Raw genomic sequence first — 27,691 nt, 5'->3', positions numbered from 1 at the left:
AGACCCAGCTGTAGTCAGTTCAGGTTCTGCCACTCAGACCCTGTAGTACTATTTGGATGCTCCTTCTCTAGACATCCACTCCCACTCCCAGCACTATTTCTGGTTGAATACTGGTTGGTGCTATCACTAAAAGAAAAATGCCTTGCACGGTGTTTGCCTTATTTTTGTTTCTGTTGGAGAATCTATACTTGCTCCTCCAGTCATTGAATTACGGGTGAGATTCAGAAGAGGTCTTAGAAGTGAGCTGGTGAGGAGCAACTCGACAATACATGTGCACAATGGGGCAGTATTGAAGTGCACATCACAGAGATGGACAACCTACCAAACATTAAGGAAAAGCCAGGACTAAGTAATTGAACATTGCTCTTAATTGGCAATTTTCTCCCTGGTTGCCTTTAAGCCAAGAATATGTCTGATTCCAGAAACCTTCTTTGATATTAGCTAACAGAGTCAAATTTAACTCTAAATAATCCAAGGAGCCTAAAATGTTGGTACACTAATCAATGCAGTGTCTGTTCTTGGAGAGCAGGGATGTGGCTGATTATTCTACAATTCTTGATTGGGTGTGTGACTGCATCGGAACCTTAATCCATGAAAATAAAACAATTATAAAAACAAAAAAATACTGCAAATATTCCGGTCAGGCTGCAGGACAGGTGGAATATAAGAGCTCGAAGACTATACTCTAAACTGTATGAAGCAGTACTGAGGCCTCAGTTAGGGTGCTCTGTACATTTCTGAGAAGGTACAGTGAAAATTGATGAAGATATTGCCAAACTGGAGAATGTTAATTCTTTATTAAATAAATTTAGAGTGTCCAATTCATTTTTTCCAATTAAGGGGCAATTTAGCATGGCCAATCCACCTACCCTGCACATCTTTTGGGGTTTGTAGCCGGTTAAAATGGCTAACTCCCAATTAGAATGGCCAAACCCCGATTTAAAATGGCAAACGGAAGAGGCTGATGGGAAAATCAGCCAACAGGACTCAAACAGGCAGCTGCAGGCAAAACTGTGTATTCGCCTCTGGGGAGGCCAGACAGAATCGATACCTGCAGCCATCAACACAACAACACACCAGCCATCTGAATACTAATTAGCAATCCCCGGGAACAATATGCTACAAATTAGACACACAAAGCCAACCCAGACTTTTCGGCGCCAGCAGGTGCCTACACAAAAGAGAGGTGAACGACCACCCCAAGACCGCCCATCGATCAGGGAATCGCTCCAGCATTGGAGAATATCGAACCAAGTGATTGGGACGAAGTCCAATCACTTGGAACCAGGTACAGGGTCCGCCCTGAAAGGCGTGAAGCCCCTGGGGACTATAAGAATAGGGGCCAAGTTCAAATCAACCTTTCTTCTCCTCTCCGCACCCTTCGAGACCCTTCTGCTGACCTTCTACAACAGCCGCAAGAACTGTAAGTCTTACTCCAACGCTCGCTACGAGATTGGCACTCCTGACTATCGATCTGTACCCGCTTTGAATCCCGCGGGCTCAGAACCCATACGAAAGGCCATTTGTTTCCCTGACCTGGTGGGCCATTTCCAAAGTTAAGTATTGGCCTGTTAGTTGTAGGAAGTAGCTTAGAAGTAAAATTAATGTATAAGTATTGATTACTGTATATAATAAATGTGCGTTGATTTAACTCTTACTAAGCGGTGTGTTAGATTATTGATCATTACTCTGACTTGAGTCGCCAGGTATCTTTCTGATACCGCCACGTGGTTCAAGAGCCAAGGTGATAGAACAAGAGCAATTAAACTAAGGCTAAAATGAGCAACATTTTGGCGACTCCGCCCGGGACCCGATCTAGAAGTGGAAAGCCACTCCGGGAGAACCCAAGAATTTGAATTAGAAACCCAATTGGATACAGAAAACCACAAGTGTTCAAGCAGTTCTGATCAATACTCATAATTCGGAAGTGTGTGTATGCATGCGTAACTAACAGGGCTATAAGGTAAAACTGATCGATTTTTGTTGCGTCAAAACCGTCGGAAGTCTGTATTTTCGGAAAGTAGCGAAAGCCGTACCCGCATTTACAACACCGCCTTAGCCCACTGTTCCAAATTTCGGATAGGAAAGATGGCCATGCAGGCAATGCAGCGCCTCATGAACCCTGAGGAATTTGCGGTCGCAGCGACCAGCAGAAGTAGAGTGGGACAGTGTCCCATTTGGGAGGAAGAAATCTGGAAATATATCAAGGGGAAAGGATGGCACCTGTGGAATGATTTCTGCGATAATGAGGAATCAGGTCCCGGAAGTATAGGGCATACTTGGTGGGAGAACCTGAGCGAGTAACACAAAAAGAGCTTGGGAAAAGCTCGCAAGCCGATGGCAATCGTGTCCTGTTTGGAACAATTGCGAGGCACAGAGGAGGTCATCAAGACACTCCGCAAAGAAGTTGAGGGCATACATCGGATGAGTAAAGTCGATGTAAGCAAAGTGGAAAAAGAGAATTTAGAATTGAGGAAATTGGCAGTAAAGGATGGAGAGGTGGCTGATGCCAAACGGGCTCACCAGTCTTGTCTGGCGCATTTAAGCAGTTTCCAGTCGCAGTATGAAAAGGCCTATCAGGACACGCAACGTGCGGTCCTGGTAAGAGAAGAAACAGAAAAACAGGTTGAAGCGTTACAGAGACAGTGTCGCGATCTAAAAGCAGCATTAAGAGCACTCCATGCTGCCACCACAGAACAAAGACAGAGCACCTTAGATCTCGCAAAGTGCCGGAAGCAGATTGCAGAGCTGCAATCACTGCTTTCTGTTCAAAAGGGTTTTCAGAAAACCTTTGGGGAAAAGTTAGACCAGGAAGACGGCCCTGATTGGGAAGAGTTACACGAAACAGCGCAGAGATATGTTCAGGGAACATGTGCGCAGGGAAAGCCCCAAAAGAGAAAAGCACCCCAACCCCCCCACGCAGCAGATAGTTCAGGCTCCAATGAACCCTGTAACCACCCACCGCACAGCCACATCAGACGACGCGGAATATCTATATTCCACCCCCTTAACAGTGACCCAATTACGGGACGCGTGCAAGAAGATCACACCGTTCCTCTCCGCCTCAGACCCCCACCATTTCTTTGCCACAGTTAGACATCAGGCGAACATGTACGGCCTGGATGAGAGAGAGCATGTAAAGCTCATGGTTTTAAGTTTAGATCCGTCAGTAGCAGCAGCCCTTCTCGACCCACAGAATGTAGGAGGAGGCACCCTTGCAGAAATGCATACCGGGATGCTGCATGCGATCGGGTATAACCGGGGTGACCCAGTAGATGGCCTCAATAAATGTAGGCAGAAGAAATCTGAGCACCCCACAAAGTTCGCTGGACGCCTGTGGATTCACTTCACAGCAGTCTTTGGAGACGTAGACCGTGCCCATTTGTCCCTAGACAACATGGGCAAATGGACCCGCACCCTTATCTCCCATGCCACAGATGCAGGACAGAAAGCCTGTACGAGTTATGATCCCTCAGAAGAGGCCCATAGCGAGAAGTGGGAGTTAAAAGATTGTCCCGCGTTTGGGAGCAATCTGTTCAGAGAAAACCCACCGTTAAAAATAGCGAGGAAAAGCAGGCCAGCGCAGGCATGCAGGCAGTAAAAACACACCAGAACCCCGCATGGGTGAATGAGGGAAAGAACAGCCCCCCACCCAAGTCACAAGAGTGTTACAAGTGCGGGCAGTTGGGACATTTCGCAAAAGAGTGTAATGCCCCTAAAAAGCCACAGAGCGCCCAGCAGATGGGCACTCTGATTAAGAAAAAGACAGAGCCCATTCATAGCGTTAGCGCCTGTTCGGATCAGACGGACTTGACCGGAACGAACTGACGGTGTACGGGCTCCCCCAGTTGGGTCTGCGACACCCTTTGGGATAGGTCAGGACGACCAGTAGTTGCAGCGAAAATTCGGGGACAGCCAATCGAATTTCACTGGGACACAGGAGGGTCCCGCACCACCATAAATTCCTCCACCCTATTTCAAAAGGACACGTGGCCCACTACAGCCACTATCACCCTCAGCGGCTTTACAGGCCACTCACAGCAGGGACACATCACAGCCCCTGTACCCATTCAAATTGGTAACATCACCACAAAGCACCCCGTGGTTTTAGTTGACCTGCCCCACACAGCAGAACACATTCTGGGAATTGATTTCATGAATTCCCACCACCTTTCATTCGATCCAGTCAACCAGTGTGTCTGGAAGATGGCAAAATCCGCAAGAGCCCCCGCAACGCTCAACATAGGCGACTATATGAACAAAATTAGCGCAGTAGGCGAATTTTGATTCAACCCAACCACGCTTAGTACGGACAAGCAGGTTAGGGCAGTTCTGCAAAAGAACAGGGCAGCATTCGCGACCCACAAGCACGACTGTGGACGGATGACTGGCTCCGTACAAGTAACAGGACCTGACCCGAGACCCCAAAAACAGTACGGATTTCCCCTAGAGGCAGAGGGAGAAATCTCAAAAGTAATAGAGAGCTTATTAGAGCAGGGCGTACTTAGATCAGTAGCCTCCACTAATAATACCCCGATTTGGCCAGTGAGAAAGCCCGATGGATCATGGCGACTGACCATTGATTACCGGGAACTCAACAAAGTCACCCCCGCAGCAGCCCCCACCGTAGCAACAAGTCCGGAGCCCATGCTCAAGCAGGGACTCAATTCCCGCTACTTCACGGTTTTGGACATCAGTAATGGATTCTGGTCCATTCCAGTGGCAAAGGCGTGCCAATACAAATTTGCCTTCACCTTTAAAGCACAGCAGTACACGTGGACATGCCTGCCACAAGGATTCCACAACTCCCCCTCCATTTTCCACCAACAGCTGGCAAATGGATTAGCAAAGGTTTCTCGCCCCGAATGTTTGGTACAGTACGTAGACGACCTACTACTGCAGACACACATCAAGAAAGAGCACATTGAGCTTCTGTCCGAACTCCTGGAACTATTACATTCAATTGGTTGTAAAGTCAACCCCAAAAAGGCCCCGATTTTGGAAGAAAAAGTGGTATATTTGGGAACAGTTATCACGCACGGTAAACGCGAGATCGAGCATAAAAGGATTGACTCGATCGCTAAATTGCCCCTTCCCCAGAACGTTTCAGCCCTCCAGTCGTTTTTAGGACTGGTTGGCTACTGCCGAAACCACATTGACGGTTTCACCAGCAAGGCAGTGCCCCCCTCAGACCCCCTAAAGAAAGGAGCCCCCTGGGAATGGCTTCCGCAGCATACGGATGCTGTGGAATCATTAAAACAGGCGCTCATAGCCGCCCCCGCACAACAAGTTCCAGACCCGCTTTCCCCTTACGCCATAGAGGTAGCGACCACAGACCGCACCCTTTCAGCCGTGCTCCTCCAGGAATGGCACGACCAGTTAAGACCCGTAGCTTACGCCTCCCGACTTTTAGATGCTGTGGAGCATGGATTTTCAGCCTGAGAGGCACCTGCTCGCAGTTTTCTGGGCAGCCCAGTATTTTTCATATATTACTGGACTGAACCTCACCACGATTCTGACCGAACACACCCCCACCCAACCTTTACTGGACGGAGGACTCAAGGACGGTACAGTAAGCCAAATAAGAGCAGCCAGATGTGCAGGGACGGGACATCACTGTGAAACGGACAAAGACACACATCTACTTAGCCGACAATTTACAGTACCCCAGAACCCCCCCATGAATGTGAGATTATCTCTCCACACCGGCCCCTTTATCGCTAAAACAACCCCCAGAAATATAGGAAATTCAACTCCGAGCCCCCCGCACCCAGACACGTGTGACCCCATAAAGATTTATGTGGATGGATCTTCCACAGTCTTGGATGGAAAGCGCATAACAGGTTGCGGGATCTGTGTCGAGGACGCGCCCTTGAGGAAATATTGTTGAAACTACCCGGACACTTAGGCGCGCAGGCAGCAGAGCTTGCGGCCATTGCATATATAGTTGAGCACCCAGATTCCTTCCCCAGCCCAGCAGACATCTACTCGGACAACCTCTATGTCTATAACAGCCGTACGGAATTTCTGCCCCTGTGGGAAGCAAGAGGATTTGTTTCCGCAGACAGAAAGCCCCTCCCCTCAGCCCCATTGCTCCGCCATATTTTAGAAAAAGCCCAGAACAGGACTTTTGGGATCATCAAAGTCCGCAGTCACCATCGTTCCTCCCCGTCCCCTGGAAATGTAAAAGCCGACGCACTGGCTAAGGCAGGTTCCAGACATGGGTATTTTTGGACACCCCCCGAAAGCGCGCCAGTGAGTGCAGTTCAGGTCACACAGACAAAGATCAAGGATCTAATGGAGGCCCAGAAGCAGGACACCAATCTCAAGGAGATTGTAAAGGGAAACTATCCAGCTCCGTATGAGACATTTAGAAATACACTGACCACACATGACGGTGTGGTGTTAAAGGACACCCTTTATGTGGTTCCTGAACAGGACAGGAACCAATTGATTTGTTTTTTCCATGACGGTCATGGACATCAGGGAATCGATCCCAGGACAGCCCATCTCAAACAGCTTTGTTGGTGGCCACATTTAAAGGAAGATGTAAGCCATTACATAGAAAATTGTCTTATCTGTGCGCAGAATAACCCCGACAGATATGCCAAAAAGGCCCAACTCAGCCACACCCGACCAGTTAATGGCCCCTGGACTAACCTCCAGATCGATTTTATAGGTCCATTGCCCCCTTGCAGGAATGGCTGTAAATATGTACTTGTGGTCGTAGACACATTTACAAAATGGGTGGAAGCATTTCCAGCCCGCACAAACACTGCAAAAACCACAGCCTAGATTCTAACCCACCACATCTTTACAATTTTCATTTGTCATTTCAAAAAGGGACTCCCCCGCAGCATTGAATCCGACCAAGGTTCCCATTTTACGGGACGTGTCATGCAGAACGTCCTCACGATATTTGGCATCACCCAAAAATTCCACATAGCATACCACCCACAGTCGAGTGGTATCGTGGAGTGCATTAATCGGACCCTAAAAACCACCCTCAGAAAAATGGTCCAGCAGAACAACACCACTTGGGACTCAGTCCTCCCTTTTGCGCTGATGTTTTTGCGTAACACTATTTCTACATCCACAGGTTACACCCCACACACCCTCATGACCGGACTCCCCATGAAAGGCACAGAATATCTGTGAGGTTTGGATCTGACCAGCCCCGAAGTAACGGCCCTCACACACGAGAAAGCCGTGGAGCAATTAGTTGCAAATGTTAAAACTGCTCAGTTAGCAGCCGCAGTAAAATTGGGCACCAGAAAGAAACAGAGCAAGGCTTGTTTCAACAAGACAGTGCATGCGACTGAGTACAATATCGGACAGCAAGTGATGCTCTCTGTATATAACCCCAGCACATTCCTGTCACCAAAATACTCGGGTCCGTATTCCATTGCGGATAAAGTAAGCCCTTCAGTTTACAAAATAAAGTACCCCAATGGTAAGACTGCGTGGTTTCATATAAACAAGCTGAAGTTTATGGAACACAGTCGAACCACGCACACCACGTCATGCTCGACGCAGCACACCACACTCCGCCCACAGCCAACGTAACCCTAACAGCCCCCACCACGTCCAGCCCAGCCACGGACTCGACCTCAAATCCACCCCCGAAATATACACTCTGCCCCGGAACACTCTCAAACTGCAGCAGCAGAGACAGCAACTGTGACCCAGACGATAGCCATAGCACGCCTCCCGACTATCCCCATGCAACCGGACCCACACCCAGCGACTCCGACTACGATCCAAGTGATCCCTTCCTGATCACTTTCCTGAACAAACCCCACCACCGAACCACACTGACGACCCCGATTTTGTCCCCACACAACTAGACACCAATTATTGGCACCGGGTTGACAACTCATACCGCTCGTCCGCAACGACGAGAGCAACCCCAACTCACAGCATGCAGCCCTTTCAGCCCTAATCCACTCCAGAGTTTGGCACCCGGGAGAAGAGGACGACTTTGGGTCTGACTCCCAAACCGCCAACCCCTTTGCGACCCTGTTCGCAACCGAGAACTGAGGTGTCCAGATGATGTTTTAAAAGGAACCGCTTGGGAGAAGTGTTGTCCTTTCTGATGGAACCTGCAGAATGTTTTATGTTGTTTGTAAGTTTGTTAAATGTTGTATGTCCGACAGGAGAATTTTTCTCACTGTCACGCCCATTCGGCCGAAACCTCTGAGGACTTGCCTACAGAGACCCACCGTTGCCAGACGCTTGTTCAGAGGAACTAGCTTTTCAGCTGATACTTGTTTGGGTATCAGACGCCCACTTGTAACTGCCCTTCTGGTTCGAAGGATAGAACCACTACGGCAGCCCCACCACGATGACTACATTTTTGCCCGTCCTTGTCGGTTGCTCAGGCAGTGGAGAAACGGCTTGAGACCCGCCTTGCCTGGGAAACCCCCCGCTGGTCAACTACGCTCGGGTAGGAGAGATACGGCATTGGTAGCCGTCCTACCTAGGGACTCCATCCAACTCTTACCCGTCGCGGCCCATACGCACCTCATTTGGCACTTTTCATTTCAAAAAGTTTTGTTTGTTTAGGTAACCCTTAGGTTGCCGACCATCTGCTATTTACATCCTGGAACATTTGGACGGTAAATCAGCACTGGTTCATGATTAGAAAGTGTGCCGTGTCTTAAAAAAATTTTTGAAGAAAAAAAAAATGAGTGAGTCACACATAGTGACCAATTATAAAGGGAATAATTGGCACCAAAGGACAGATACTAGCAGACCAGATATTAAACAAAGATAGTTACAGATACTATGCTTGTTTCTACAGAACTCCAGAAGCTCCAGGACCGGAGAAAATAAAGAAAGAGGAGGAAAGAGAACAGCCATGAGGACTTCCTTCATATTGATCAACATACTGTATATGAACTTTTGGTTGCGTGTGAACGCGAACTCCATGACTTCAAACCCCCCAGCTGTTAATGTTTAACTGCCCCGCAGTACCCAGAGCCCAGTCACCAGCGACACTACATCTTCTTGGTGTGCCAGGTTCATAACCTGATACTCCCTATCCTATGTGATCGAAACACTGTTAGCGTTGGCGATACTCTGCTGTGTAGTGCAGACTATGCGTCTACGAAAATGGAGAAGGAGAGCCTACCGGTATATAGGATCAGATCCCCTATGTTCGGTTACGACCAGACCCCCGACCCCCGCGATCTATTATAAATTAATAAAGTGCATTCACTTGCGTTTATTGTTGTTGTAAATAAAGAGATGTTTTAAAAAAAAAAAAAAAAACTTTTTCATGAGCAAAAAAAGTTGTATGATCCTGAGCTTGACTGCCAAGCCAGGAAAGACTGTATGAAATGCTATGATTTTGTTGTATGATTGAGGAAGGTAGGATAATGGAATGTTTAGTTTAGCGAGTGTAGTATACTAAGGATAAGTTAGAGGTTCCAAGTTTGTTGTTTTGTAATGCATGTCCCTGTCTGACATAGCGCCCTTAGATTTGTTAGCTATGCACAGAAATGTTAACTATGGTCAGTGCAGAGGCCATGTAGGAGGTGTGTCCCCCGGGTCAGGGAATGGAAAGTAACAATAATGATGTGATCCTTCACGCTTCGCGTTAGGATCACGAGGAGGGAATGTAGCCAGTTAAAATGGCTAACTCCCGATTAGAATGGCCAAACCCCGATTTAAAATGGCAAACGGAAGAGGCTGATGGGAAAATCAGCCAACAGGACTCAAACAGGCAGCTGCAGGCAAAACTGTGTATTCGCCTCTGGAGAGGCCAGACAGAATCGATACCTGCAGCCATCAACACAACAACACACCAGCCATCTGAATACTAATTAGCAATCCCCGGGAACAATATGCTACAAATTAGACACACAAAGCCAACCCAGACTTTTCGGCGCCAGCAGGAGCCTACACAAAAGAGAGGTGAACGACCACCCCAAGACCGCCCATCGATCAGGGAATCGCTCCAGCATTGGAGAATATCGAACCAAGTGATTGGGAGTCCAATCACTTGGAACCAGGTACAGGGTCCGCCCCCAAAGGCAGAAAGCCCCTGGGGACTATAAGAATAGGGGCCAAGTTCAAATCGACCCCTCTTCTCCTCTCCGCACCCTTCGAGACCCTTCTGCTGACCTTCTACAACAGCCGCAAGAACTGTTAGCCTTACTCCAAGGCTCGCTACGCGATAGGCACTCATGACTATCGACTTGTACCCACTTTGAATCCCGCAGGCTCAGAACCCATACGAAAGGCCATTCGTTTCCCTGACCTGGTGGGCCATTTCCAAAGTTAAGTATTGGCCTGTTAGTTGTAGGAAGTAGCTTAGAAGTAGAATTGATGTATATGTATTGATTACTGTATATAATAAATGTGCGTTGATTTAACTCTTACTAAGCGGTGTGTTGGATTATTGATCATTACTCTGACTTGAACCACGTGGCGGTATCAGAAAGATACCTGGCGACTCAAGAGCAAAGGTGATAGAACAAGAGCAATTAAACTAAGGCTAAAACGAGCAACAGGTTGTGGGGGCGAATCCCATGCAAACACGGGGAGAATGTGCAAACTCCACATGGACAGTGACCCAGAACTGATCAAACCTGGGACCTTGGCGCTGTGAAACAGCAGTGTTAACCACTACGCCTCCGTGCTGCCCTTGAGAATGTTAATTCTCAGGAAAGATTGGATAATCTGGGTTTGTTTCCTTTGGAGCAAAGGAGGCTGAGGGAAGATTAGTTGAGGCATACATAATTGAAGGACAGAGATGGAGGGAATGAGAAGGACTGTTTCCCTTAGCAGAGAGATCAATGACCAGAGGCCTATGCAACATGGATATGGATTTGAAGTGCTGTAAAGCACAAAGCTACCGACCATGAGTTGGAAAATTTCATAGCATTTCATCGAATGGACAGTGTAGAAGGAGGCCATTCGGCCCATCGGGTCTGCACCGGCTCTTGGAAAGAGCACCCTACCCAAGGTCAACACCTCCACCCTATCCCCATAACCCAGTAACCCCACCCAACACTAAGGGCAATTTATCATGGCCAATCCACCTAACCTGCACATCTTTGGACTGTGGGAGGAAACCGGAGCACCCGGAGGAAACCCACGCACACACTGGGAGAACGTGCAGACTCTGCACAGACAGTGACCCAAGCCGGAATCGAACCTGGGACCCTGGGGCTGTGAAGCAATTGTGCTATCCACAATGCTACCGTGCTGCCCAGAAAGTGGAGTTAGATTGGAGAGCTCTTTTTCTCAGCCAGTACAGATATGATGGGCCGAATGGCAGCCTTTGTGCCATATATTCCTGTCATTCTGTGACCTGAAACGTTAACTCTCTCTCTCCACAGATGCTGCCAGACCTGCTGAGTAATTCCAACATTTTCTGTTTCCAGCATTCACAGTATTTTAATTTTGTATTAGTAAAGGTACTGTTGGAGTACAAGCTTAAATAAAATATATTGTGCAACATTGTCATTAGAATCACGCAGACAGGTGAACTAATTGTATCATAAGTTCACTAACTCTATTTTGGAGAAGACTGTTACCCTTCACCATGTCACTAATTATTACGACACCCTGGGCTAGTGTGTGGTCAAGTCCAGCCCCACTTGACCCAGACTCTCAACACAATTGAAATTAACTATTCATTTTAAAATTACCCAAAGTCTATGGCTGCCCAATAACTACAGTCACCAAGTTTGTAAATTTAAACCCAATCAACTTTTATTTGAGGTGGCAGGTGGCATGATGGTTAGCACTGCTGCCTCACAGTGCCAGGGACTTGGATTCAATTACGACCTTGGGGCCTGTTTGGAGTTTGCACGTTCTCCCCGTGTCTGTGCGGGTTTCTTTCAGGTGCTCTAGTTTCCCACCACAGTCCAAAGATGTGCAGGTTAAGTGGATTGGTCATGGTAAAATTGCCCCTTCGTGTCCAAAGATGTGCAAGTTAGGTGGGGTTGGGGATAGGGCGGGGGACTGGGTCTAGGTAGGGTGCTCTTTCAGACGGTCAGTGCAGACCCGTGCCAAATGGCCCCCTTCAGCACTGCAGGGATTCTATGGCTCTATTAATAACACTCACTATAATTCAATAGGCAACAAATAGAACTAATATCTGATTTATATATAAAAAACACCCAACTCACAAGACAGACAAACACAGAGGGGAAAGGGGGGAGTAAGAAAAATACGAAAAGTAGAAGGATACAAGTCTCTGTTTCAGATGGATGTCTTCCAGTTAGATTTTTCTTCATGTAGCTCCAGTTGGATGTCTCTGCTTTCAGTCTGTAGTGGTTCTCACTGTAGATTCACCAGGGTCTTGAGACTTCTCTGCAGACTCAGAAACAGCAGGCAAGAAACATTTGGGAGAGAGAGAAACAGAGCAACACACAACCTTTCTCTGTGTCCAGGAGCTTTCTCCCTGGGTTCTCTGAAAACACTCCACCTGGCAGGATCCAATCACTGTCAGTTGTTGGGCAGATTACAGTTCTTGGCCAATCCATTGACCACCAGCCAACCAATCAAACCAAATCCTTCCAAGCTCTCGGGTGCCATAAAGTCTGAGTTCTTCAAAATCTAAATCTTCATAGCAGTGTACTATTTTGCAACTTTTGAGTTCGTCACTTCCCCTATTTGACTTGGACGGTATACGTCCATTAAAGATCCATGGACCGGTTCCGGGTGCGGTGATGACCAGCTAAGTCGCACGTTTCGGCACCTCCCGTTTTAACGGACTTTTGGGCTCTTATCGGGAGCCCCAACGGCAATTTTCGAAGGCTAAACCCACTGTGAGGCGACATAGAAGGGAGTCCCCCCGGATGTGAATGGACAGAAGAGATAATAGTGGCCAGATTACGGAGGATCCTCTGGAGCAGCGGCAAAGAAGGGAAGTGAGAAGCAAGATGGCGGCGGAGGGAGGCCAGTTGGTATGGGGCCTGGAACAGCAGGAGTTCCTCCGGCGATGTGTGGAGGAGCTCAAGAAGGAGGTGCTGGCGCCGATGCTGCAGGCGATTGAGGGGTTAAAGGAGGCGCAGAAGACCCAAGAGATGGAGCTCCGTGGAGTGAAGGCAAAAGCTGCCGAAAATGAGGACGAGATACAGGGCTTGGTGGTGAAGACGGAGACGCACGAGGCACTGCATAAGAGGTGTATGGAGAGACTGGAAGCCCTGGAAAATAGCTCGAGGAGGAAGAACTTAAGAATCTTGGGTCTTCCCGAAGGGGCAGAGGGAGCGGACGTTGGGGCGTATGTGAGCACGATGCTCCATACATTAATGGGAGCTGAGGCCCCGACGGGCCCACTGGAAGTGGAGGGAGTGTATCGAGGCCTCGTGAGAAGACCAAAGGCAGGAGAAATACCTCGAGCAATAGTGGTGAGGTTCCACCGCTACAAGGACAGGGAGATGGTCCTGAGATGGGTGAAAAAGACACGGAGCAGCAGGTGGGAGAACGCGGTGATCCGCGTGTATCAGGATTGGAACGCGGAGATGGCGAGAAGGAGGGCGAGTTTCAATCGGGCCAAGGCGGTGCTCCACAAGAGGAAAGTGAAGTTCGGAATGTTGCAGCCGGCAAGACTGTGGGTTACACACCAGGGTAAACACCACTACTTCGAGACGGCAGAAGAGGCGTGGACATTTATCGAAGAGGAGAAGTTGGACTAGATTGGAGAAAGAGTGTTTGAAATGAAGTAGTGAAGTGGTGGCAAGGGACTGTGAATCAGATTGGTTGGGGGGGGGGGGGGAAGAAAAAATTTCTTTCCCCTCGAAGTGGGGGGACACATGAAGAAATGTGGGCGCCGGTGGGGAAGGGGAGGGGGAAGGAGAGGGAGCTGCGCCATCAGGGACGGGGCCGAGAGGGAAGCGCGGGCTTTGTCCCCGCGCTATGGAAATTGTGGCGGGAAAAGGGGGCGCAGGAAGGAGGGGGCCTCACATGATGGGAGGCTAAGGATAAACGGGGGAAGCCGAGGTCAGCCAGAGTTTGCTGACTTCCGGAAGCAATATAGGGGGAGCAACTAAGCTAGAGAGGGATCTAGCGGGGGGGGGGGGGGGGGGGGGGTTAACTGGGTTGCTGCTGCTAAGGGGAAGGGGGAGCGGTTACGGGATGGGATGGTTGGGACGGGAGGGCGCCGTCGAGGGGAAAAGCGGGTGCGTGGGAACCGGGTGAGGAGCTGGTCTAAAAAAGGGGATGGCTAGCCGACGAGGTGGGGGGGTAAAGAGTCCCCCAACCGGTTGATCACGTGGAACGTGAGAGGGTTGAACGGGCCGATTAAGAGGGCAAGGGTACTTGCGCACCTAAAGAAGCTAAAGGCAGACGTGGTCATCCTTCAGGAGACGCACCTGAAACTGGCGGATCAGGTCAGATTAAGGAAAGGATGGGTGGGACAGGTATTCCACTCGGGCTTGGATGCGGAAAATAGAGGGGTGGCTACACTGGTGGGGAACCGGGCATTGTTTGAGGCGAAGAACATAGTGGCGGACAGTGGGGGTAGATGCGTGATGGTGAGTGGCAGACTGCAAGGTGAGGCGGTGGTGCTGGTGAATGTATATGCCCCGAACTGGGATGACACAAACTTTATGAAGCGTATGTTGGGGCGCATCCCGGACCTGGAGATGGGAAAGTTGGTAATGGGGGTGGGGACTTCAACACTGTGCTGGACCCAGGGCTGGACCGGTCCAGATCTAGGACCGGGAGGAGGCCGGCAGCGGCCAAGGTACTTAAGGGCTTTATGGAGCAGATGGGAGGAGTGGATCCCTGGAGATTTACTAGGCCAAGGAGTAAAGAGTTTTCCTTCTTCTCCCATGTCCACAAAGTGTACTCCCGGATAGACTTCTTTGTCCTGGGAAGGGCGCTGATCCCGAAGGTGGCAGGAACGGAGTATTCGGCTGTAGCCATTTCAGATCATGCCCCACACTGGGTAGATCTGGAAGTAGGAGAGGAAAAGGAACAGCGCCCACTCTGGAGATTAGATATGGGACTGTTGGCGGACGAGGGGGTATGTGTAAGGGTGAGGGGATGTATTGAAAGGTACCTAGAGATTAATGATGACGGAGAGGTCCAGGTGGGAGTGGTCTGGGAGGCGCTGAAGGCGGTGGTTAAAGGGGAGCTGATCTCCATAAGGGCCCATAAGGGGAAACAAGAGGGTAAAGAAAGGGAGAGATTGTTGAAGGAGATTTTGAGGGTGGATAGGCAAAATGCGGAGGCTCCAGATGAAGGGCTATACAGGGAAAGACGGAGATTGCACACGAACCACGGGTAAGGCGGAGGCACAATGGAGGAAGGCACAGGGAGTGCAGTATGAATATGGAGAGAAGGCGAGCCGGCTGTTGGCCCAACAACTTAGGAAGAGGGGGGCGGCGAGAGAGATCGGAGGGGTTAGAGACGAGGAGGGAAAGATGGAACGGGGAGCGGAGAGGGTGAACGGGGTGTTTAAGGTATTTTACGAGAGGCTATATAAGGCTCAACCCCCGGAAGGGAAAGAGGGAATGATGCGTTTCCTAGACCAGCTGGAGTTCCCGAAGGTTGAGGAACAGGAGATGACAGGACTGGGAGCGCAGATTGAGGTGGAGGAGGTGGTAAAAGGAATTGGGAACATGCAGGCAGGGAAGGCCCCGGGACCGGATGGGTTCCCGGTGGAGTTCTATAGGAAATACGTGGACCTGCTGGCCCCACGTCTGACGAGAACCTTCAATGAGGCTAGGGAAAGGGGGACACTACCCCCGACGATGTCGGAGGCGACGACATCGCTGATCCTGAAAAGAGACAAAGACCCGCTGCAGTGCGGGTCATACAGGCCTATTTCCCTCTTGAACGTAGATGCCAAGCTTTTGGCCAAGGTGATGGTGACGAGGATAGAGGACTGTGTCCCTGGGGTGGTGCATGATGATCAAATGGGGTTTGTTAAAGCGAGGCAATTGAATGCTAATATACGGAGGCTGCTGGGGGTGATGATGATGCCCCCACCGGAGGGGGAGGCGGAGATAGTGGTGGCGATGGATGCAGAGAAAGCATTTGATAGAGTGGAGTGGGACTACCTGTGGGAAGTACTGAGGAGATTTGGATTTGGAGAGGGGTTCATTAGATGGGTTCAGCTCCTGTACAGGGCCCCGGTGGCAAGTGTGATTACAAATAGGCAACGATCTGACCACTTCCGACTATATAGAGGTACAAGACTGGGATGTCCCCTGTCCCCGTTACTGTTTGCGTTGGCAATTGAGCCACTGGCCATAGCGCTGAGGGGCTCCAGGAAGTGGAGGGGGGTACTTAGAGGAGGAGAAGAGCATCGGGTGTCATTATACGCGGATGATTTGTTGTTGTATGTCGCGGACCCAGTGGAGGGGATGCCGGAGATAATGCAGACACTCAGGGATTTTGGAGAATTTTCAGGATATAAATTGAATATGGGGAAGAGTGAACTGTTTGTGATGCACCCCGGGGAACAGGGCAGGGGAATAGACGATTTACCGTTGAGGAGGGTAACAAGGGATTTCCGGTATTTGGGGATCCAGGTGGCCAGGAACTGGGGAACCTTGCATAAGCTTAACTTGGCACGACTGGTAGAGCAGATGGAAGAGGACTTTAGGAGGTGGGACATGGTGCCCCTGTCATTGGCGGGCAGGGTGCAGGCGGTTAAAATGGTGGTTCTTCCATGGTTTCTTTTTGTGTTCTAGTGCCTCCCTGTACTGATTACAAAGGCCTTTTTTAAAAAGGTGGACAAGAGTATTATGAGCTTTGTGTGGGCTGGAAAGACCCCAAGAGGGGGTTCCTGCAGCGCAGTAGGGACAGAGGGGGACTGGCACTGCCGAGTCTAAGTGATTATTATTGGGCCGCCAACGTGTCAATGATATGTAAGTGGATGAGGGAAGGGGAAGGAGCGGCGTGGAAAAGACTGGAGATGGCGTCCTGTAGGGGAACTAGCCTAAAAGCACTGACGACGGCGCCGTTGCCGTTCTCCCCGAAAAAATACACCACAAACCCAGTGGTGGTGGCAACTCTGAAAATTTGGGGGCAGTGGAGACGACACAAGGGAGTGACAGGTGCCTCAGTGTGGTCCCCGATAAGGAACAATCATAGGTTCGTCCCGGGAAGGATAGATGGGGGATTTAAATCTTGGCAGCGAGCAGGAATTGCAAAATTGAGGGACTTGTTCTTAGACGGGACGTTCGCGAGTCTGGGAGCACTGACAGAAAAATATGGGCTGCCACCTGGGAATGCATTTCGCTATATGCAAGTGAGGGCATTTGTGAGGCAACAGGTGAGGGAATTTCCGCAGCTCCCGGCGCAAGAGATCCAGGACAGAGTGATTTTGGGGGCATGGGTGGGTGATGGCAGGGTGTCAGATATATATATAGGGAAATGAGAGACGAGGGGGAGACGATGGTGGAGGAGCTGAAGGGAAAATGGGAGGAGGAGCTGGGGGAAGAGATAGAGGAGGGGCTGTGGGCAGGGTAGGGCAGGGTAAACTCTTCGTCCTCGTGTGCCAGGCTCAGCCAGATACAATTCAAGGTTCTACACAGGGCGCATATGACTGGAGCAAGGCTGAGTAGATTTTCTGGAGTGGAGGATAGGTGCGGGAGATGCGCGGGTAGCCCGGCGAACCACACCCACATGTTCTGGTCATGTCCGGTATTGCATGGGTTCTGGGTGGGTGTAGCAAAAGTGATTTCAAAGGTGGTGGGGGTCCGGGTCAAACCAGGCTGGGGGTTGGCTATATTTGGGGTTGCAGATGAGCCGGGAGTGCAGGAGGCGAGAGAGGCCGATGTTTTGGCCTTTGCGTCCCTAGTAGCCCGCCGAAGGATTCTACTTATGTGGAAAGAAGCTAAACCCCCGGGCGTGGAGGCCTGGATAAACAACATGGCAGGGTTCATAAAATTGGAGTGGATAAAGTACGCACTAAGAAGTTCGGCTCAAGGGTTCACCAGGGGGTGGCAATCGTTCCTCGACTATCTCGCAGAGCGATAAGGGAAAATAGGAAAGGTAGCAGCAGCAGCGGAGGGGAGGGGGGGGCGGGGTGGAGGACTCGTTTGGGTCCTCAGGGGTTTTATGTGTGTGTTTATATATTAGTTATTTATATTAGATTTTACGAAGTTACTATTTTAGTTACTATTTCTGTTGTTTCTTATTTTGTTGTTGGCAGTTGCCGTTAGTTAACATATTTATTTAAAAAACGATCAATGTATATATTATTACAAAGTTGTAAAAGGGAAATTTTTGTTTTAGTTTGATGGAAAAACTTGAATAAAATATATATATATTTTTTAAAAGAAGATCCATGGACCAAAAACGATAATGACAAAACCAAGAAATAGGAAATAAGGGAATGAATAGGAAGGGCCCTTACACTCTTATCGATGTGTTTCTTTGCAGCAAAGCATTTAACAAATGGAACTAAATGTATTTAATATCACTTGACTTATGCTTAGTGTTTCATCAGACTTGCCATAAGTGTGAACTTTTCTTATTAGGAATCCATCCATTTAAATGTTCATACTGCTCGTCGACGTTCAGATTTCCTGGGGCTTTGCATCATCATTTGAGCACAGAACATTTAACTCCGCAAACTAACATGTTTGTGTGTGGGGATTGTGCCCAGCCATTCAACTCACAGCAGGACTTGGACGAACATCAGAGGAGCAAGCATGCTGGAATACTGTTTGCTAATGTTCAGGAAGCAGCCCAAATGGTAAATGTTCAGTCAGGTATTGGGACTGACAAAACTGTGCTGTTGGGTATTGAAGTGTTAAATGCCTACGTGATTCTAAATTGCTTTGCTTTCCTCTATTATTCTCATGAGGACCCCACAGATTTGTTTTGGCTGCTGTCTTTTAACCTGCTCCGCCTGTCCTCCATAATATATCAACATTTTAACCTCTTTCTCCTTGTGCCACTCCGTCCCTTCAATATTTTAACATCTTTCTACATATTTCTAATACCTGTGTTTAATTGCCCTGTTAACCAAGTTGATGTATGTTGTCTGTTCATTAGCTGTGATTTGCTCAAATCAATTTTAAATGTCTTAACAGCACTTCATTAAATACTTCCTACCTTTTTGCTATACATCCCTCAACTACTGTGTCCTCATTAACTTAGTAATCATGCTCCGAGAAGTTCGCACTGTTAAAGCCTAATGCATTCATACCAGTCAATTTCATGTATACTCTTGATATAATCTGTGCTGTATTCTGTGGATCCTGAACGATCCAATGCTTTCTGCATTAAAGGCTTTAGTAAAATCCAGAAATGTTGCAGACTAAGATTAGCTGTTGGATAAATGTGACTGATACAATAGCCCTACAACATTTCTGGAAAAGTGCATTCAAAGAACCATACTGCACAGGAGGAACCCATTCAATCCCTCGCGTCTTTGAAAGAACTTCTTAATTTGGTCAGTGTAGGTGTTGCTGGCGAGGCCAGGAATTGTGAATCCCACTTCCACCCCTTACCCCATAACCCAGTGATTTTTTTTCCCCCTTTTCTATTTATATAACTAATTTCTCTTAAAGTTTCTCTTTGACCTGAATCCATCATGCTTTGAAGTAGTGCATTCCAGATCGCAATAACTCATACCATTTTGAAAATCATTTTCTCTCTACCCCCCTTTGACTTGAAACCTGTCGCGTAGTTGCCCACCCTCCTGCCAGTAGGAAAGGTTTTGCTCTTTTTAAACAGGGCCACTGATAACTTTGGATGCCTCTGTTACAGTTGCCCTAATCTCTGTTCTGAGGAAAATAATTTCAGCTTCTCACATCTCTCCACAGAGTTCTATAATTGAGTAATCGGAGGGGGCCATTCAACCCATTGAGTTTGTACGTATTCTCTCAAAAAGTAATCCAGTTCGTCCCATTCCCCGCTCTTTACCCATATTGCTGAAAGCTTTTCCTCTTCATACATTCATCCAATTTCCTCCTGGCAGATATTATTGAATCCGTAGCCGCATCAGGAATTACGTTCCAAATCCTAACACGTTTGAAGTTATATGGCAAGACATTGCCCCTCAATGTTATGTTTTATGTTTCCCAATATTTAAATTTTCTTTATGCACCACTTTCATCATCCCTCTCCTGTGATCTCGCTTCATCTGTTCAGAGGCACAATAGCAACACATTCTTTCCTTTAGTAACCCTGTAATCTCAGTTCACACTATCCTACTGCGTCAGTCCTGCAGTGGTATAATTTAGTTGGATGCAACTCCTCTCATACATGATGCCTTTCCACAAGCTGCCACCTTGTCCTGTCCCTTCTGTAAGTTAGTAATCTATCTACCTTCTGATCTGACCAGGTCTTTTGCCAGTGAACATACTTTGCAATTTTCCTTCAACACATTTCCAATTCTGCAAACTTGATTCACAAATTCCAAAACATCAACCGATGCTCTACCTGCGTTCCACTCAGTGGCAACAGGACTATGCTTAAGACTGTGAATGGGTTTAGAAGCAGCTGTTGCTCTTGCCACCACCATAGCTACATAATGGGGAACATTATGTTGAGGAAGCGAAGTATCTTCTTGTCCACCCCACTTTGTGTTAAACATGGTGTGCTCAAATCTCCAGTCTTTTTAGTCAAACAAGCACGTTGTGCCCTGTCCCTCCTTTAAATCGAGGCACCTGACCAGGCTCCCAATGATGTTGTGGATGCCTTTTCTTTTCTCATTCCTCGGCACACAGGTGATGCAAGGCTTTCATCAATGGCAACTACCGTGGATCAGTGACAGTGAGCTGCGTACACCACTGTGTACTGAAAACCAGACTAATAAGCCAGAAACACCAGGAAAAAGCACATACTCAGAATAATTGAATGAACTTATTCTCAATTGCCAGAAGGTTTTATGCAATACTTTATATTCAAAGGAGCAGTTATCATTTGTAAATTTAAACGATGTGCAGTGCTATTCTGATATTGGTATTTAATGAAAGGACTATTACGCCAATTATTCAAAGCAAATTTCATTGGAGTCCCGCAGTGCATAGAGTTGTAATGTTATACATGCCATCATGCTGGTTTTATTTCAAACTATTAAATGGGATTCATTATGGCAAACGCGAAAATGCTAAATCACAATGCAAGAAGAGGACTGCGAGATTTTCATGGGCTTGATCTCCTATTAAATCATAAGCTTACCTCTATCATTGACCGTCACTGAGAAATGTGAACAATTTTCATTGAATTTGAGTATATATTTTTCTTTGTGGGTGTTAAGAGATTTGAGTGGGAGGGAGAACTGGTTAATGCATGCTGCTTATTGACTTGTGGAGCCAAGGGTAGTTCTCAGACCTGTTGCATTCCAATCCACAGTGTAACATTATACTAATAGCCACCTCATTCACAAGCAGTGAGTGCTGTAGAAGTTTAAAATCATAGAAGGAAGCTACTTGGCCCACCAGATTTGTGCTGGCTCTTTGAAAGAGCAGCCATGTTTAGCCCTGCTTTTGTCTGTTACCCTCTTAAGTTGCACATCCTCCTGTAACTGTCCAACTATACTTTTTAAAGTTATTTGTGGAATCAGCTTCCACCACCTTTTCAGGTTGAACATTGCAAATTATTCTCAATTTGAGTGAAAATGTTTCTCCTCATCTCCCCTCCAGATTGTTTGCCAATTATTTTAAATCTATGACCTCTCGCTATTGATGTATTTGCCGGAGAAAATTGTTCATAACACTTGAGCTGAGGCCTAATCATTGTCTTATAAAGTTCCAGCATGATCTCTTTGCTTTTGGATTGTATGCCTCTGTTTATAGACCCAGATAACTCATGTTTTTTTTAAACCAATTTATCAACTTGCCCTGTCACCTTTAAAGATTTGTTTATCTGGACAACAAGGTCTCTGCTCATTTACACATTTGGAAGCGATGCCATTTATGACCCACCTTTCCATGTTCGTCCTCCCAAAGAACATCACTTTACACTTCTCCACGTTAACGACCCTCTGCTGTGTTTCATCATCATGTCTGTCATCCTGAAGCCTAGAACTATCCTCATCACTAATACTTTGTATCGTCTGCAAACTTCATAGTTCTCCCGACATCCAAGTTAAGGCCATTTATAAAACTGACAAGAGTAATAGACCCAAAACTGACCCTTGGGAGCTCCACTGCAAATTACCTGCTCATCTGAAAAACATTCATCCAGCACCAGAATTTGCCTCATGACACATTGGTGTAGGTGGGGATATTGCAAAATACAATTCAAGAAATAAATTGAGTGTCTGGGAAAAAATCTTGGTGGAATTTGAAGAGAGGGAAGCAGGGCCAGTTGAACATCTTGCATTTTGGGTGCATTTTTTTTAAATAGTGAAATAAAATACACAAAACACTTGGCAAAATAAGAAACTTGGTGGTTAGGACAGCATCTATGATAGGGGAAGGGTAATGTTTCAGGTTTATGGCCCTTCACCAGACAAGGTTACAGATGGACAATCTGAATTTTCCTCCTTTTATAAACTGTCCGGAACATCATGTGCTTCTGACAGAAAGCCATGGATCTGAAACATTAACCCTTTCCTCCTCTCTTCACGGATGCTGTCAACCATAGTGTTTTGTTTTATAATGCATTACTGAGCTTGTCATGCTTATTACTTTCTGTTTCTTTGATGTAGGTTATCCAAGCATCAGAACAAATTGCTGCCACTGAACAGGTCATAGCCCTGGAGGAGACTCATCTCAGTGGCGTTGGATCACAGGTGTTTGTGACATTGCCCGACTCCCAAAACAGTTCCTCAGGACCCCATGAAATTGTGGCTCTGAATGTGAATGATTTACTTGATGGGTCTGTGACCCTCATCTGTGGAGAGACCCCGTGAAAAAAAGGTTTAAAAATAGATCGAAATACCATCCCCAGACTTTAGGCAATATGAAGAAAGCATTTTTCTTCACTATCTAATTTTATGACCATGGATCAGATAAACTTTAAATCTCATCTGAGCGCTTTACTTCAACAATGATTTTAATACAAGTTTAGGAACTTAATCAGTACAAGTACCTGATAACTTCTGGAAAGTTTGTCATAACATAGTATCCTTTTTTAAAAACAAAATTGTTGAGCTGAAGCTGCAGTGAACCCAGAAGTAACAACACTGGACGATCCATTTCAACCCCAAACCTCATTCCTTTCAATGATCACAGTTCCTTAAACAATTGCTCATGATGTTTGGAGAAATTTCCCTGATAGCCGAATGATTAACCGTGTAGACATGTGGGCCCCAGCTTCGATCAATGGGTCACACTCTCATGGGAGGCACAGAATTTCCATCCCCATAGAAGGTCGGGGGAATAAGCCGAGGCTCTTGGCAACTGTTGGAAAGTTATGTTGAATGTCCTGCCCACAATCAACTGTTTAGATCCTTGGAAACTAGCTGCAGTCTGATATCACAGCCCTAAAAGCTTATCCTAGTGTGCATTTACCTCAAAGCCGAACGTGAGGAGAATAAAGAAATACAAATAATTTTCCTGATAGACAACATGGATTGGACAGTATACAAAAGTGACTCTGGACTATTTGGGATGGATTGTGTTCTTGCTCAACCAATTTATAATTGTGCCACCAGACAGGGGCCATCTTTTCATTGATTCTTAGGCCTCTCAAAAAGTCACTATGGATACTGAAATGTGTTGCAAAGTTTGCACAAACTACAGGAGATTTCAGAGTGATGTTTATTCAGTTGAAAGGGAAAATCCAGTCTGTTATTGATCATTCGCCAATTATCAAATTATCTCTCAAAGTTTGTAATAACCAGTTTTAACACACCAGTCCTGTATTTATAAAACAGCTGGCTTCATTTATTTCCTTTGCATCTATGCATTCACATGAAGAGAAACCTATCTGCTGTTTCCATGAGTGTGAAATAGACTTCCTGTATGTCTCCGGTTGGACTGTAATTACATTTGGAGATGTGCAGCGCAGGTTGATTGCATGCACACTGATGCTTGCATCCCATTGCTTAGAAAAAGGATCAGATTCCCAGTCCAGACCTTTTGATTCAATCAAATTGATTTCAGTTGGAAGTAATTTTTCTGTAGAAGTGAATTACTACTCCAGGTTGAATGTGAATTACAATGCTGAGATAGAGAGAACGATCCACCCTGTTTATCTGTTGAAGAATATCAATTTACATTTTTAATCTGTCAGTACTTTTTTCTTCTATGACCTGCCAGTATATTCGTGCTAAGTGTTCTGAAAATCATTTTCAATGTTTTAACTTGAGGTTTGCTAATGGGGCCATTCGGGACGTGGTTTGCACATGTCTGTGATCAAATGTTATTTTCCAAATGAGTAGTATTCACCTCAGAGAAGAAAAACAATGAGCCCAAGTCAGATTTAAACATTTCACATTGGTAAAGAGCAAATAGATTGTGCATGCTCTGTGTACTTTGTGGATAATGGAGAAAGAGGGTCGAGGTAAACTTATTGGACAAACTGTCAAAATATAATACACTAGAAAAGGAAGAGTGTAGCTAATGACTGCAAATTTGAATAGTCGTGTTTTGAATACTGTAAACTCCTGGGAATGCCCCAAATTAGGATGACTAGGGATAGCTGAGAAGCAATGCAGAGGGGAGGCTCACCCTGGTTCAGAGAAGAAACAATTCAGGATGGACCGAGGAGCTTGGTTTCAACCTTAACAGGGTCACCAAAAGATAAAGCAAAACAACATTACACACAAAACTGCAACTGGGCAAGGGGTGAGGGACAGATTTCAGGTATGCACAAGGCAGACCATGGAATAGACCTCCATGAGAAGGGTGATCAATGGCTGGACAGGTTTGCCAATGTCAAGACTTGTTGAAGTTAACTGTACTGTAATGTACTGTGGAATGATGACATTAAATGGGATCAAGGACCTTCTCCTCCAGAATCTGTGATGATGTTTCTTTTTTCCTGAAGTGTTAGACTGAAAAAGGATAACGTATAAATGTTTTTATCCAGTTCTCCTTCATCCTTCACTGTTTAAGATGCCTTTCCCGCAGAGGTAGCAAGGACAGATAGGTAGGAAGTGAAAATGGATCACTGCAGGAAAGCTGACCTGATATTTAAATCGTGAAAGGTTGATGTAATAGGAAAGTAGTGCTGAGCTATTGATATTACCTGCTGATCTTTGACAGTTTTGCTAACTAAAACTTAAATGTTTAATTCTCTCTGCTTTGACATTTGTCACTTTGAGTAGATTTGTCTCAAAAATGTGCACATTTTGGAAGCTAGCTACCCCATCCAGTACTCAAATGGTTAAGTAATGAGATGGAAATTGTGAGATGTCTTGTCCAATCAATTTAGGATCTTAAGTAATATGCTTAATGGGGTCGACTGGAATTTATAAGCCATGAAATGGGTGCTAAGGATGTTGAGACTGGATGGCTAATCGAAAGGACAAGCCTGTAATGTTGTCACGGAATAATATTTAATTGTGACAGGCAATTATAGCTGGAGTCGCAAGTTTATGCAACCTTTCAACTATTTGAACCAGAAGTGTTATCATTGGATAAAGTAATGCAATTTTGTCTGTCGCCTCCATTAACCTTGTCAAACCAGAGAATATTGATATAACTTAAAGGAAGTGACTGCTGTTTATAGCCTGAACTATTAAAATATCCTTGCATCCTCAATGATCTCAGATGCTTCCCTTGGTCATAAGGCCACTGGGATTATTTTGCCCTGAGCCATGTCAGACAGAAATGCTGATTTCGGTGTTAAGAGTAAAACTAAAGACTCCCATCAGCGGTATTGCAAAGTTGAACCAATAGACTGGCTATCGCAAATTCATTGATGATATAACCTGAAAAATATTCTCAATGTAGCCTTGAAACAAGTTAAGGCATATTAAATACAAGTTTATTTTTGAAAAGGAAATAAATATCCTTCATAATGAAGGGGAATGGGGACAAGGGGTCTGACGACAGCAACTGGCTAATGCTTAAATTCTTGTGACCAAGGTACTGATTGCATTAAATGCTCATTGCAAACAATGGCTTTTGTTACATCACACCATTGTGATCAGGTGATTTAAATGGAGAACCAGGCCCTTTTTGAATATTTCGCTGCATTAGAGGGGAAAGAGTTGCAAAAGAGAGTGAGACAGGAACTACACAATGAGCCATTAAAGTTAGACAATGTTGCACGTTCTGAACTGATAACTGTATTAGTAATTTCAAAACCTAGCCTTTGAGAACTGTGCAGAATGCTTCTTAAGAGGTACAATGAATAAAAACATTGGTTTGCATCTAATGTAGTAATTTCTGTAAGATTTATTAAACTTTTCATGAAACTAGAAAATATCTTTTTGATCTGCCTTCACTCATGTCTCACTCCCTCTGGTTTCCAATATTAGAATTCAATATAGTATTTTTTGGAGAGAAATTGTTTGACAGAATTAACCCTTGTGATGTTGACCAGATATCTGAATGGGCTGCCATTCAAATGACATGGGCAGCACGGTAGCGCAAGTGGTTAGCACTGTGGCTTCACAGCGCCAGGATCCCAGGTTCGATTCCCCGCTGGGACACTGTCTGTGTGGAGTCTGCAAGTTCTCCCCGTGTCTGCGTGGGTTTCCACCGGGTGCTCCGATTTCCTCCCACAGTCTAAAGATGTGCAGGTTAGGTGGATTGGCCATGCTAAATTGCCCTTAGTGTCCAAAAAGGTTAGGAGGGGTTATTGTGTTACGGGAATAGGGTGGAAGTGAGGGCTTAAGTGGGTCGGTGCAGATTTGATGGGCTGAATGGCCTCCTTCTGCACTGTACGTTCTATGTTCAAACACTGGGACACTGCCTGTTATAATGGCTCACAGCCACTTTGGAACCATTTGAGGTTGCAATCTTGCTTGAGTAAATGCACCAATCTCCACAGCCAGTAGGCAGTTGGTCTCCAAACTCCCCTGCTCTTTGAGATAGAGCCACAGGATCTTTTGCACCTATCCAAGCAGGCAGATGGAACCTCAATTTAATGTTTCAGCTGAAAGATGACACCTCTGGCAGTGCAGCGTTCCCTCAGTACCTCATTGGTGCGTGAGCCTCGATTTTGTGCCTACGTTCTGGAGTGCCTCTCACTTCAAATTCCTCCTGACATCGACAGTGCTTTGTTCCATAAAGAGTTTATTTTACTATACTAATCTGCCCTGTTAGTGTGGCTGTTTGGCTATCAACAGCAGTTGTTTGCAAAGTTGCCATTTTAAAAATGATGTTTTCAAATGTATTATCAATAATGGTCAGTGCTCAGTTTGGGAACAAATTTTCAGGTTGTTTTACCAGCTGCACTGAGGCACTGGCAGCAATTTTATTGGTTGACGTTCAAGCCTAGAAGCAAGGATCATAAATCATCTTTCCAATGACATTGTACAAAGCTGTGTAGCTTGGGGATGCAAGCTCCAAAAAATATGACCTTCAATTAGTCACAGTCAAAATGAAATGGTACATGCATGATCATCTTTGTATGATTGTTGGACATGCTCATCCTTGTCCTGAACTGATTGGCAGAGTTTAATCATCATAGAATTTACAGTGCAGAAGGAGGCCATTCGGCCCATCGAGTCTGCACCGGCTCTTGGAAAGAGCACCTTACCCAAGGTCAACATCTCCACCCCATCCCCAGCAACCCCACCCAACACTAAGGGCAATTTTGGACACTAAGGGCAATTTAGCATAGCCAATCCACCTAACCTGCACATCTTTGGACTGTGGGAGGAAACCGGAGCACCCGAAGGAAACCCACGCACACACGG

At 46.4% G+C, this 27,691-nt stretch overlaps 1 protein-coding gene across 7 annotated transcripts in view; it reads left to right on the top strand.

Annotated features, from left to right (window-relative positions):
* Positions 1–26,250, top strand: part of zbtb40 (zinc finger and BTB domain containing 40) — a 113,312-nt gene extending 87,062 nt beyond the window's left edge. For 4 of the 7 annotated variants that reach the window (XM_072478590.1, XM_072478586.1, XM_072478588.1 and 1 more), the window contains 2 exons: positions 18,456–18,673; positions 22,583–26,250. In XM_072478590.1, the coding sequence (XP_072334691.1) occupies positions 18,456–18,673; positions 22,583–22,786 (422 nt within the window). In that variant the 3' untranslated portion in view covers positions 22,787–26,250. Of the gene's footprint in view, positions 1–8,803; positions 10,390–18,455; positions 18,674–22,582 lie in introns of those variants that run through there. The other 3 variants (XM_072478591.1, XM_072478589.1, XM_072478592.1) reach the window with 3 other exon arrangements.
* Positions 26,251–27,691: the final 1,441 nt, after the last annotated feature.

Source organism: Scyliorhinus torazame, chromosome 16, assembly GCF_047496885.1.
Source record: "Scyliorhinus torazame isolate Kashiwa2021f chromosome 16, sScyTor2.1, whole genome shotgun sequence".
In the NCBI taxonomy this organism is placed as follows: domain Eukaryota; kingdom Metazoa; phylum Chordata; class Chondrichthyes; order Carcharhiniformes; family Scyliorhinidae; genus Scyliorhinus; species Scyliorhinus torazame.
Note: the sequence above shows the minus strand (reverse complement) of the source record. Positions and strands in the feature narration are given on the sequence as shown.